At 42.5% G+C, this 12,925-nt stretch overlaps 1 protein-coding gene across 1 annotated transcript in view; it reads left to right on the top strand.

The window, feature by feature from the left end:
- The window catches only part of wg (wingless), a 238,778-nt gene that overhangs the window by 108,995 nt on the left and 116,858 nt on the right, over positions 1-12,925 (top strand). The window contains exon 2 of the mRNA XM_067146510.2: positions 10,566-10,828. Coding sequence (XP_067002611.1) covers positions 10,566-10,828 — 263 coding nt within the window. The remainder of the gene's footprint in view (positions 1-10,565; positions 10,829-12,925) is intronic.

The following is a 12,925-nucleotide window of genomic DNA, read 5'->3' as shown; positions in this document are numbered from 1 at the left end:
GGGGAGTAATTTCCTATGACAGCAGGAGCACTCTTGTGGTTATCCCACGTACCCTGACTGCAGATGTGTACGTCCGTCTGGTGATGCTGTCGTGGTACTGTTCATGAACAGCATTCCCGGGGGGCGTTTTGCAACAGGATAATGCACGCCCCCATGCTGCTGCTGTAACCCAACGTGCTCTAACGAGTGTCGACATGTTGCATTGGCTTGATCGATTGCCGATCTGTCCTCAATCGAGAACGTATGTGACATCATTGGACGGTAACTCCATCGCCATCCACAACCGGCATTAACCGTCCCTGTATTGACCAACCAAGTGCAATAGGCATGCAACTCCATCCCACAAGCTGACATCCGGCACCTGTACGTAACAATACATGGGCATTTTCATGCTTGCATTCAACAGTCAGGCGATTACACCGGTTATAAATGGACCAGCATGGCACATTTGCGATGGCTTTTCTCGCGCGGATATTAACCTGTAGTCTTGTACCTTTAGTCAATTAAATATGTTACCATGACAAATATATTGCCAGAATACCCGTATACTACATTCCTTAGATAATGATGTTTGTATATATTTTTTTCTGTCAGTGAATTGATTGTTTGTTTGTTTGTTTGTTTGTTTGTTTGTTCTGATGTGCTTTGTCTCTTCTTCTGCCATTCATCTCCGGCAGATGGCATTACTGCTGCGTACGGGGTGAGCTAAGGGAGTTACCTACCCGCGTAGAACAGCCTACCTGAATATTGTTTGGTGGTAGCTGGGGAGTTGGATAACTTTATTTTCTAGTATGCCATTCCTCTGATTCATACAGGGTCTGAAACCTACTGCCACCGAGCTCGATAGCTGCAGTCGCTTAAGTGCAGGAGATAGCGGGTTCGAACCCCACTGTCAGCAGCCATGAAGATGGTTTTCCGTTGTTTCCCATGTTCACACCATGCAAATGCTGAGGCTCTACCTTATTAAGGCCACGGCCGCTTCCTTTCCACTCTTGTCCCATTGTCGCCATAAGACCTCTTTGTGTCGGTGTGACGTAAAGCAACTTGTTAAAATAACCGACTGGTTCATCATACTATTCCAGCTGCTCGAGCCCTGCAATGAGGGGCTTGTCTGTGGCCGGGGCATTCCAGTTCTGGACCTTAGCATTGTTAGAACGCCAGCGTAGTACTGTTCGTGAAAAGTAAGAAACTGTTTGATCGGACATTTCATATGCCAGCATTGCTTTTAAGCGCGACATTCCAGTGAGATGATATATTGTATTCTGAATAGAATACTGACGTCATTGTAATGGCCACTTTCGATTTCAGTTTGCAGCATAACGGGAAAGTAGATGGTTGAGTTTTAATGGTACTTGGGATTTCAGTTTAGAATAAGGTCGAGCAGAATCTTACCTAAAACTGTCCAAAAATTTTCACTAGGAAGGGGGGCTTCAGAAGAGTCCTAAAACATAACACTCAATATACCTCTTTTATGGTTGATACCTTTATCCGATACAACCAAAAAGAAGGGAGATATCAGGGGCAGTCGTGTGAAAGTTAGTCCAGGAGCCGGTAACTAGCTTATAGACTGTAAAGAGAGTTGGTATGGGGATCGTTCTTACAGCATTTGAAAGGTTTTGTGCGCCTGCCAATATGTTTTAAATATTAACCCGATACTTGGCTTTTAAGCCGGAAGGAAGAAGTCAGATAGGATCAGCAGTATTGTAAGAAAAAAACTGCAAAGGGCCGCACAGAGCAAAGAAGAGAGTACGTCATGATAAGCGGAGACATGCCAACTTATATGTTTCTGAATCTGGGGAATAATATGAGGGTGGACAAGAAGGTCATCATACACATGCTAAGTCATTATCCCGTTAACGACGTGCACTAAGGATAGTCTTCAGTATATTTACTAGAAAACTTTGGTATTGCATTCCAGAGTGGTTAGTGTGTCTAAATTAATTTTACATATCGTCACTGCACCGGCAAATCCTCGTATCCTACAATGCCCTTCCTATTCTTTATTCTCCTTAAGACTGGTCTTGCCTCCCAGCCACGTATGGATATGTAGTCTGTCAGAACAAATTTTGTTGTGTTCATTTTCGTGTAAAGGAAAATGAACCTTACTGTTCTGTACTGTAAGAATATATGTTGTCTGACGTATTTAATGCATTTAAGGTTCATTTTCGTTTTTCGGTCAGCATAGGAAAACAAACACAAGAACATTGTTCTAATGGACTGCGTATCCATAGTTGTCTGGGAGGCGTGGCCATCTTAAGCAGAATAACGAATAGGAAGGACATTGTGGGATACAAGGTTTTGCTGGCGCAACGACGATATGTTTAACAATTACATGATAAATTGTTTATGGAACTCGTATTTCATACGACGTCCAGTTGTGCATAGTTTTATTTTTTTGGACACTTATCTGTTCTGTGCCTGAGACAGATGTTAACTCCTCCATAAAGTGTTTTTGGAAACCTTGCCATATTGTAGTAAAAACTTTTGGTTAGAGAGTAAGAAAATTGATTGATGTTGGATATGATTTAAGTAGAAGAGACCAAAGGTTCGGCTGTTGATGCAGCTTTTAACTCCCAAGATGAAGATGTCTCAATCTTATAGATGTTTGCCAGCGCTTAGAAGACGAGCAAGAAGTAAACTGAATCCAGAGAAAGAAATGATTGATGGGCTCTGCAACTTCGTATGTGAACACCATTACAATAAGATGTAAGAAGTTTATGTGTGCACAAGGTCATACACTGACATAACACATGATGGCAACTTAATTTACTTCTGGACTACACATGACGTTGTGACCAATTACCACTTTTTATAAGGACCAATGACCTCTTAAAGCAACAATCATCAACGCTCTTTAAAAGTGTTTCCTCAACAAGAATATCAGGTGTGTTAGACGAGTGGATTCCAAAATTTTCTGGCAACAGTACCGCCGTCCCCATAGACTAATCCTCAGTGCCTTCCATAAACCCACCTTATAGGCTATTCAGAAATACGATTCACGCAATGCAAAGGGAATGGTAATAAACTGAGCGAGTTGTCCGTGCGGTTAGGGGCGTACAGCTGTGGGTTCGAGCCCCGAAGATGGTTCTCCGTGGTCTCCAATTTTTACACTTGGCACATGCTGGGGTTGTGCCGTAATTAAAGCCACGGTCGGTTTCCTCCCACTCCTAGCCCTTTTCTATCCCATCATCGCCATAAGACCTATCTGTGTCGGTGCAACTTGTAAAAAACTTTCTCGGTATTTCGAATTGTAATAACACTATCAGAATAACTTCACCGAGAAAGTTGGCTGCGCTGTTTGAGTCACGTAGCTAAGAGATTGCATTCGGGAGATAGTGGGGTTCGAATCCCCAAACCCTACTGTCGGCAGTCCTGAAGATGGTTTTACATGGTCTCGCATTTTAACACCAGGCAAATGGCGGGGCTGTAAGGTCACGGCCACTTCCTTCCCACTCCTATCATTATGTCACCTTAATACCTATCTGTTTCGGTGTGACGTGAAACAAATTGTAAAGAAAACAGTTTACAAATTGTAAATTGAAGCATTTTATTAATAAGCATATCGTATGACTGATACTATGAGAAATAATATAACTTGAAATATAAAATTTCTGGAATGCATGTTTATGTTTTGGCATATGGTTTCGAAATACCATTTGGGGATTTAATATATTTTGGTACTAAAGATGTATGACAATTTGACTTAACGCAAATTATATAGGTTACCTTAAAATGATTGAAAGATTGTGGGATTTAGGCACGTTATATGACGTTATAAGGTAGGGCGTGTGTAGTTCTGTAGTAAGTGATATAGAGCACAGTTCACACACAAGTAATTCAATTGTTTAATTATAATACAGCACATCGCTGCCTTCGCTCTCTGTTGGGCCTGGGGTTAACTATGCCATTTCGTGTGAAAATTGGCAGTAGTTTTCAACCAATCAATCAATCAATCAATCAATCAATCAATCAATCAATCAATCAATCAATCAATCAATCAATCAACCAATCATAACTGGTTCACATTTAGGGCTGTCATCCACCTATACAGTATCCAGTGCTGTACGATCCTCAGTTAGTGTCTACGTTCCATGAGCAATGTGTATTGCCCAGTTTGACTGAGCCAGTATTATGGCATTGCTTCAGGGTAGACAAGCAGCGGTATCACGCATCGTAGAGGTTACCCGAAGTGCAGCGTCGAAAACGTGGAAAAGGTTCCATGAAACCAATGATGGGACTGACAGACCGAGGGAAAGTCGATCGAGTGTGACAACGCCACGTCACAATCGGTATATACGCGTAACAGCGCTAAGGAGAACATCTTCGGGCTGCTCAGCAATTACGAGATGACTTCTTGAAGGCAACCGGGGGCGGAATATCTGCACTAACTGTACGAAATCGACTGCATCTGCCCACTTAAGGTCATTTCGACCGATTCGACGTGTTCGACTAGAGAATTGTGATCCTGTTGAGATGGGGTTTGGATGAATGGCGTAATGTTTGCAGATAATATAATATATATAATTTCATGTGGCTATTTTTAGCCGAGTGCAGCCCTTGTAAGGCAGACCCTCCGATGGGGGTGGGCAGCATCTGTCATGTGTAGGAAACTGCGTGTAATTGTGGTGGAGGATAGTGTTAAGTGTGGTGCGTGAGTTGCAGGGATGTTGGGGACACTACAAACACCGAACCCCCAGGCCAGTGGAATTAACCAATGAAGGTTAAAATCCCCGACCCGGCCGGGAATCGAACCCGCGACCCTCTGAACCGAAGGTCAGTACGCTGAGCATTCAACCAACGAGTCGGGCATGTTTGCAGATGAAGCATGGGCATCAATTAGGCCAAATGGTGTGGAGATGTAAAGGTCGTTGAGAAAGGTATTTGCTTGTTCGAGAGGTGTATGCATTTATAGGTTGTGGTGCAACGTGTTGGAATGGAGTTATGCATGGACGACGAATATCTTTAATACCAATTTTAGGGATGTTAACTGTCCAACGGTATACCGTTAAAATTCTTCGTCCATTTATTAAACCCTTTAAGGATGAATATGACGCTTGAATTATTTTTCGTCGACGACAATGTTCGTCCTCATCGAGGTGAATCTGAAAATCGGATATCAAGCATTTGAATTGGTCACACACGAACTTAATTAAGCATGCGTGGGATAGTTTGAAAATGGCTGTGTTTGATCGTCGACAATCTTCACGGACACTCCCAGACATCATTAGGTTTACTTAGATGGTATGGGACCTTTTTCCTGAAGATGACGTCATTATACTGATTGCAAGTACAGTATTCCACTGCGTTTCAGAGAGATGAACAATGCCAGAGGAGGACATCCATGGTACCAAGGCAGAGAGAAGAAGGGACAGCCTATAATAAATAGCACAGTTTGTAACCTTATCATTGCCAGTGTGTATCTGAGTTACATTTTTCTAGAAAAACATTTGAGTTTGTAAAAGTATACATTTCCAGGTTCTGTGTCTCTGTTATACAATGAAAAACATTCTGTGACTTTTTTTATTGGATTGAATCCATTCCGAACTTTTTGGGGGTGTATATATTCCTTTGAGCAAGTAAATTAGAAAATAATTTCTTCAAAGTTTCGCTCCTGTTTATGTTTGCAGGCTTGAGAAGGTATTTTTATTTCAAGAATTTCATTAGATTGCAATTAATTTATTGGAATATTTTTAAAATAGTCTTCCTTGAAGCATTTGTAATCATTCAACGGCATACTATAGAATGAGCAAACTTCATGTATTCTCTGTCTTACTTTATAGTGCCAAGACTTGGACCCTAACAGAAACACCACCAAAAACTTAGATCCTTTGAGATGTGGTGCTACTGACGCCTACTGAGAACATCATGGGTTGACAGAGTACACATTAAAGTACTCCAACGAATGAACAAACATATAGAGGCCATGCACAACGTCAAAAAGGAGGAAATTCAGTACTTTTGCCACATCAATCGAAATGATAACTATAGACTCCTTCAACTTATCTTACAAGGTAAAATTGAAGGAAGGAGAAGTAGTGGAAGAAAGAGAATATCTTGGCTACGGGATGTACGAGAATGGTATTGGCTCAGTACCCCCCCCCCCCCACTCTTTTCCGAGTTGCTGAGAACAAGAACCAGATCGCTCTGATGGCAGCCGACATCCAATGAGGATATGGGATAAGAAGAAGATACTTATTTTGTACAGGTCACTGTTGATGAAAGCTACCCGTAATTCTTGTAAAACGTAATTCTGAAATTGACCAGAAAAATAATTCTGTAGTTACTCTTAGAAATGTTTACTTCTATTGAATTTAGACGCATTTGGAAAAATAAATATGTGGAAACAGGATTTAGCATTATCGAGGCAGCTTTTTAATTTTTCTCATTTTCATTTGTTTCTGGCACAAAAATCTTATTTCAAAAGCCATTTAACATATGAATTGGGGTTCTTCGACGCAAAATAATTACATTCCCGAATTCAGGAGGTTTAGCAGCATAATAACATGTATTTAGCTCAAAAATGTACATATATGGATTTAGCCTGCTTTTAAAATACACACCTCACGTGTATTTTTGTGCTCAGTTCAAATCAAAACTTTTCATATATGTTCAACTTGTTTGAAAGGATTCCCTATTATGATGATCAAAAATTTCTTATAGCCTACTGCCGACCTGCTTGACTTCTGACTTCTATTAACTTATTGAAACCGTTTCTGATTCCAATATATTTGATAGATAAGCATTTGATTTCTTATCTGTAGTTATATCATCTGTACTGTTACAATGTAATACAAATGGAATTACGCAATAGTTTATTATTGCTCTATATATGGCTAGAGTGAGTGATAGTCAGACACTCTGCTACAATGGGTGGCATGACGGGCAATAAAATAACCAACAAGAAATAATTCATAACTATGCAAAGAGACATTCATTTAAGATCCTGACTTTCTTGCGTTAACTGTAGACATTCTTAGGTATTGTCTGAAAGCTCCTCTTTTACATGTAACTCAAGCTGGAGGATAAATAACGAGCTGAGTCGTAAATAAAACAGTCCATCGATCACTGCTCCTTGTGAGTCACGAGCTTGAGAAACATTATTGTGGACGGGATTCACATTCGAGAAAATATCTGCAGCGAATCTGTTTACTATATTGACTTTTAATCTCCAGGAGCGGGATTGCTAAAGTCATTGCAATTTTTATCTATTTCTTCTTTCTGATATCCCCAATTATCGGTGATGGTGGTGATTATTGTCTTAAGAGGAAGTACAATTAAGCAACCATCCTCTATATAATACTAACCTGAGATAAAAATGGAAGAGATCCGACACTTCGAAAAATGAAGATATCGGCCGGAGAAGGATAAGGACCACGAAGGGCGTTAAACGACTCCCTAGCCCTTGACTCCTCTAATAGCGTCGGGATCGGAAAAGAACAAGAGTTGACCAAGGAAGGTCGGATAGAATAGAATGTGAGGAGCCTGGCAGAAATAAGTGAAATCAATGTCAGGTCCCAGCTAAGGACCCCGCGGTCGCCAATCCACGCTTCAAAGTTGAGATCCCCTGGGTCCCTTTTAGTCGCCTCTTCGGACTGGCAGAGAATACCGTAGGTGCTATTCTACAGTCTCCACCCAAAGGAGAACCCATTTATCAGTACTTGAGTCAGTGCAAAATGTGTATTTCGCGCAATTTTACGACCAAATGTCCTTGCCAACGTCAACCGTATGTGAAAGGATTTAATAATCATTACTGCGTGTCTATGACGTTTAGTAGTGTGTTGATGATGACGATAATAATAATAATAATAATAATAATGATAATAATAATTTCGTGTGTCTATTCCCAGCCTAGATAAGCCCTTGTAAGTCGTAGCCTCCAATGAGGGTGGGTGGCAACTGCCGTGTATGGGAACTGCGTGCTTCCACCCGGCCGGAAATCGAACCCGGGGCCCTCTGAACCATTCAGCCAAGGATCCGGACAGTAGTGTGATGTGTTGTGTGCCTGTGAAGAGATGTGTATTAAGGCGAGCACAAGTAGGCCTACACATTTCCTGGGCCACGGGAATTAATCGGACACAGCTGAAATTCCCGGCCCGAGTCGGAGTTGAACCGGATAATCGCTCAAATGAAGGCCGTGACTCTTACCATTCAACCAATGAGGCGGACTCTTAAGGTCATCAGAGCCAAATTACAACATCTGGAAACGTTACGGAATAACGGAGTTACCTTGAGTTACTTAAAACTCAAAATATGGAAATTCGTAAAAAAATCTGCAGTACTTCGTGAAATCTAACGTAATGAAAATGAAAATCCACAGCCTGTTTCCAGTCATTCGACCGGGTCAGGAATGGAATGAATGAAGCTCCCATCCAGCGGCGAGGATGGGAATTGTGCCGGCTGCCGAAGCCTGTCGCACTCCTCTGGGGCGATGATTAATGAATGACAGATGAAACGAAGTGATATTGGAGAGTGTCGCTGGAATGAAATATGACAGGGAAAACCGGAGTACCCGGAGAAAAACCTATCATGCCTCCGCTTTGTTCAGCACCAATCTCACATGGAGTGACCGGGATTTGAACCATGGAACCCACGGAGGCTTTGAAATCTAACGTAATGATGATGATAATAGTGCAGTTTTTATTCCAATACATACTTTTGGATTTTTAGAAAATGCTGGGGTGATGGAATTGCCGATAGGATTTTCCTTACATACCAGTAAATCTGACTCGAGGTTGACATACTTGATTGAGCCCCTTCAAATAATACGGGACTGAAGGGGGGATAAAAATCGCCGACATTATTTCAGAAAGGCAGCGCTGTACAATCTAATCTACTCACCCCTGACTTATCTTGCATATTGGCCGTCAGTATGGAGTAGAACCTGATAAATCAAGACTCACCGGGCGAGTTGGCCGTGCGCGTAGAGGCGCGCGGCTGTGAGCTTGCATCTGGGAGATAGTAGGTTCGAATCCCACTATCGGCAGCCCTGAAAATGGTTGTCCGTGGTTTCCCATTTTCACACCAGGCAAATGCTGGGGCTGTACATTAATTAAGGCCACGGCCGCTTCCTTCCAACTCCTAGGCCTTTCCTATCCCATCGTCGCCATAAGACCTATCTGTGTCGGTACGACGTAAAGCCCCTAGCAAAAAAAAAAAAAAATATCAAGACTCTGTATAATTCGATGCTAATTCTCAAGTGTAATTTTCCTTGAACCGAGCTCGATAGCTGCAGTCGCTTAAGTTCGGCCAGTATCCAGTATTCGGGAGATCGTGGGTTCGAACCCAACTGTCGGCAACCCTGAAGATGGTTTTCCGTGGTTTCCTATTTTCACACCAGGCAAATGCTGGGGCTGTACCTTAATTAAGGCCACGACCACTTCCTTCCCGCTCCTAGCCCCTTCGTGCCCCATCGTCGCCATAAGACCTATCTGTCGGTGGGACGTAAAGCAAAAAATAAAAAATAAAAAAAAACACCTTGATATTCACAATTCTTTCCCTTCATGTCCTTCATGTCTATACTGGCCGGAGTCCATTATTGTAGGTCATAAGAACTGGTGGTGATTGTGCACATCACAGTAGTGACAGGAATACGCTAACGATTGTGTTGAAATCAACTCGCAGTTGATAACCGACAGAATTATTCGTTCACGATTAAAATGTTACTACCATACGAGGAATCGAACCCGGTATCCTGCAATACGAAGGTCAAGATGCTGATCAGTTCACCACGAATTTGGATAACATATTAGTGAATAGAAAAAAGGAATCACCATGGAAAACATCAAAGAGGGCATGATTGGCTCTTGGCTTAGATGCTACTTCCCCACCCGGAGGGCCGAGATTCAAATGCCGTTCGACCCTGGGTCGAGATTTCCATCTCAGAAATCATGTAGCATCAGGAGCAGCATGTGACCTTAAACCCCAAGCCAAAACCAAAATGTGACAGGGTTCCATCCCAGAAGAAAGACAGACCATTAAAAAGTAGGAATTAAAATATTTCCTGGGGCTCGTAAATCCAATACAAGAATCGGCCTCGAAAATAGAGGACTGACGCAAGCAAGGACTGCAATTTCAGACTTAGGTAGGAGTCCCATCCCATCGTGGCCTCTCAGTGCTCCCGATTCCAGGTTATTTCTGGACTTGTAATTACGGTGTATGTACTCATCCCGAGGTGGTGCAGCTCTTTCCAGGCACACCCCCATTGGAGGTGAGCTGCATGTACCATTTAGACCACACACCAGCCCTCCTGCCAGTCTTAAATTTCTGGCAGTACCGAGAATCGAACCCAAGCCTCCGAGGACGGCAGCTAATAACACTAACCGTTACGCTACGAAGGCGGACGGTGTATGTACTTACTCGCTGTTGATACGAGGTTTGTATGGGGCCGAAATAAATGTCTACGTTATATTTTTGGCGTACTGACAATCGATTTTTAAGAGAAGATTATGATAACTATTTTTCATACAGATAATTTTGCAGTAAAATTTTATTTCTCTCCATTTCCTTATATCTTTCTCGTTCGTCACAGGATGTTTCCTGATAGTTTTATTATGTATTATCCACAGGGGCATCGCGAAAGCCGGCGAGCCCAACAATCTTCTTCCCTTATCACCGGGCGAAGTTTACATGGAGCCTACTTTACACGCGACGCTGCGACGGAAGCAGCGACGTCTGGTGCGCGAAAACCCAGGTGTCCTGGTCGCTGTCATCAAGGGGGCAAAAATGGCCATCCTCGAGTGCCAGGTCCAGTTCCAGAACCGACGATGGAACTGTTCCACGAAGAATTTCTTCCGAGGAAAGAATTTGTTCGGGAAAATCGTCGATAGAGGTAAGTTGAGAGTCTTTTTACATCAATAACATTTTTCTTCTGAAAGTTTGGAGGGGGGGGGTATCAGTAATAGAAAATATTAACATTTAGGGGAATATTCTTCTAATATGGTCTATGTTGCATCTTACGTAAATTCAAAATATTATATTGCAAAATGATAATGGCATTCAGCATTCGGCACCGGACTTTGTGTCCTATGCCTAACATTGAAAATCGCTGAATTCCCTGTCTAATATTGATTTTAAAATCGTATGATATATACATAATTTTCCATTGGCAAATGAATTCGTGAAAATTGGGCCAAATGCTTTGAAACAGCTTTTCACCTCCGTGAACCAATTTACTAATCCAGGTCGATCTTACGGCACTGCTCCACAATAGGATGTGCTAAAGCCGCCGAGAGCCTGGTCCTCATTCACCACGGTGTGATAGAGAGGATCCAAATAAAAGACGGACATTCCTACGAAGGAAAAGGAGCATTGGTTCATGAGAGGAGTTTCTCGACTTCGGATGCACAGCAAAATAATATTTCCTGAATAGTGAGAATAACTAGCGCAAAGTGATGTGAAGGGTGAAGAAGTAGAAAACTGGAACTCCAGAAAACCTGACTGTGTCAACGACGGTCCTAGGTGGCTGAAACGATATGTTAAAAATTGCATCTACTCTCGTGCTAGTTCTTATTGATTTTGGCTTAGCCTCAGGGATTTTAAAGTTTGGATGAGTAATATTCCGTACTGATCTCGAAACGGAAGGGTGAGAACGCAGCATCGAGCGAAAGAAAAACATTGCTCCATCAGCTTGAGACCACGCTGCAGCTGCTGGTGAAGCGGAGCGGACTAAGTAGATTTACTGCAACACAAATACTTGTGAGAGGCAGACACCACCTGGCTGATCTGATGTAGGCCAAATGATCGAGTAGTGAATGAATTAACAACTCTATCCTTCATTTGAATATAGAAGAAATTTCCCGCGGTTGCAGGCCGTGTTGTTGAATTGACTTCTTAGCTTCCAGTTTACCCCTCATTTTCAAGGGTTTACTCTCTCCGAAGGTGTGCTTTGCTGCACGTAAAATTCACAATGAGTAAAAAATTTCAAGGATAAATGCTACAGTATTACCAAAGTAATGAACCGAATCTGGTCCATCGTGTTCTTTAGAATTTAAGGCCAAAACCCATTCGGTAAGATATGTATGTATATAATATATTTATTTCCTGTAGGTTTATTTAGCCGGCCCCGTGGTGTAGGGGTAGCATGCCTGCCTCTTACCCGGAGGACCCGAGTTCGATTCCCGGCCAGGTCAGGGATTTTTACCTGTACGTGAGGGCTGGTTCGAGGTCCACTCAGCCTACGTGATTATATGATGGTGAGATAGCGGCCCCGGTCTCGAAAGCCAAGAATAACGGCCGAGAGGATTCGTCGTGCTGACCACACGACACCTCGTAATCTACGGGCCTACGGGCTGAGCGGCGGTCGCTTGGTAGGCCAAGGCCCTTCAAGGGCTGTAGTGCCATGGGGTTTGGTTTGGTTTAGGTTTATGTAGCTACCGAGCTACATTTAATGTCAATACACGTGTTTTTTTCCGAAGCCTATAAACATTTTACCTTCGGAATATGAAGTTTACCACTGAGCGAAAATATATTTGCGTACTTACGCTCTTTATCCTCCCCCCTCCCCCTCGGGGAGTAAGGGAATTTTAGATTTTGCTATCAGTATCTCTGACATCAAGCTGTAAGTTTTGTACGATGCCTGAATGTACCTCATTAGTTCATGTATATTTTCATACTGCACTTTATTCACCGCTACAAATCAGCTTCCATTTATTGATACAGATTCTTCTTCCTCTTTTTTCTACCACTTTTGCCACACCTGTGAGGTCGCGGGTGCGAACTGTGTCGCACGTGTGGATTTGGCCCTGTTTTACAGCCGGATGCCCGTCCGGACGCCAACCCTATATGTAGGGATGTAATCACTATTGCCTACTGCTGTGGTGGTTGGTAGTTTATTGTGTTGTGTGAATATGGAGAGGAAAGTGTTGGGACAAACACAAACACCCAATCTGCGAGTCAGAAGAATTAATCAGAGACGATCAAAATCCCC

The sequence above is a fragment of the Anabrus simplex genome, chromosome 4, assembly GCF_040414725.1.
Source record: "Anabrus simplex isolate iqAnaSimp1 chromosome 4, ASM4041472v1, whole genome shotgun sequence".
In the NCBI taxonomy this organism is placed as follows: Eukaryota; Metazoa; Arthropoda; class Insecta; order Orthoptera; family Tettigoniidae; genus Anabrus; species Anabrus simplex.
The sequence above is the reverse complement of the archived record's forward strand: the minus strand, read 5'-3'. Positions and strand labels throughout refer to the sequence as shown.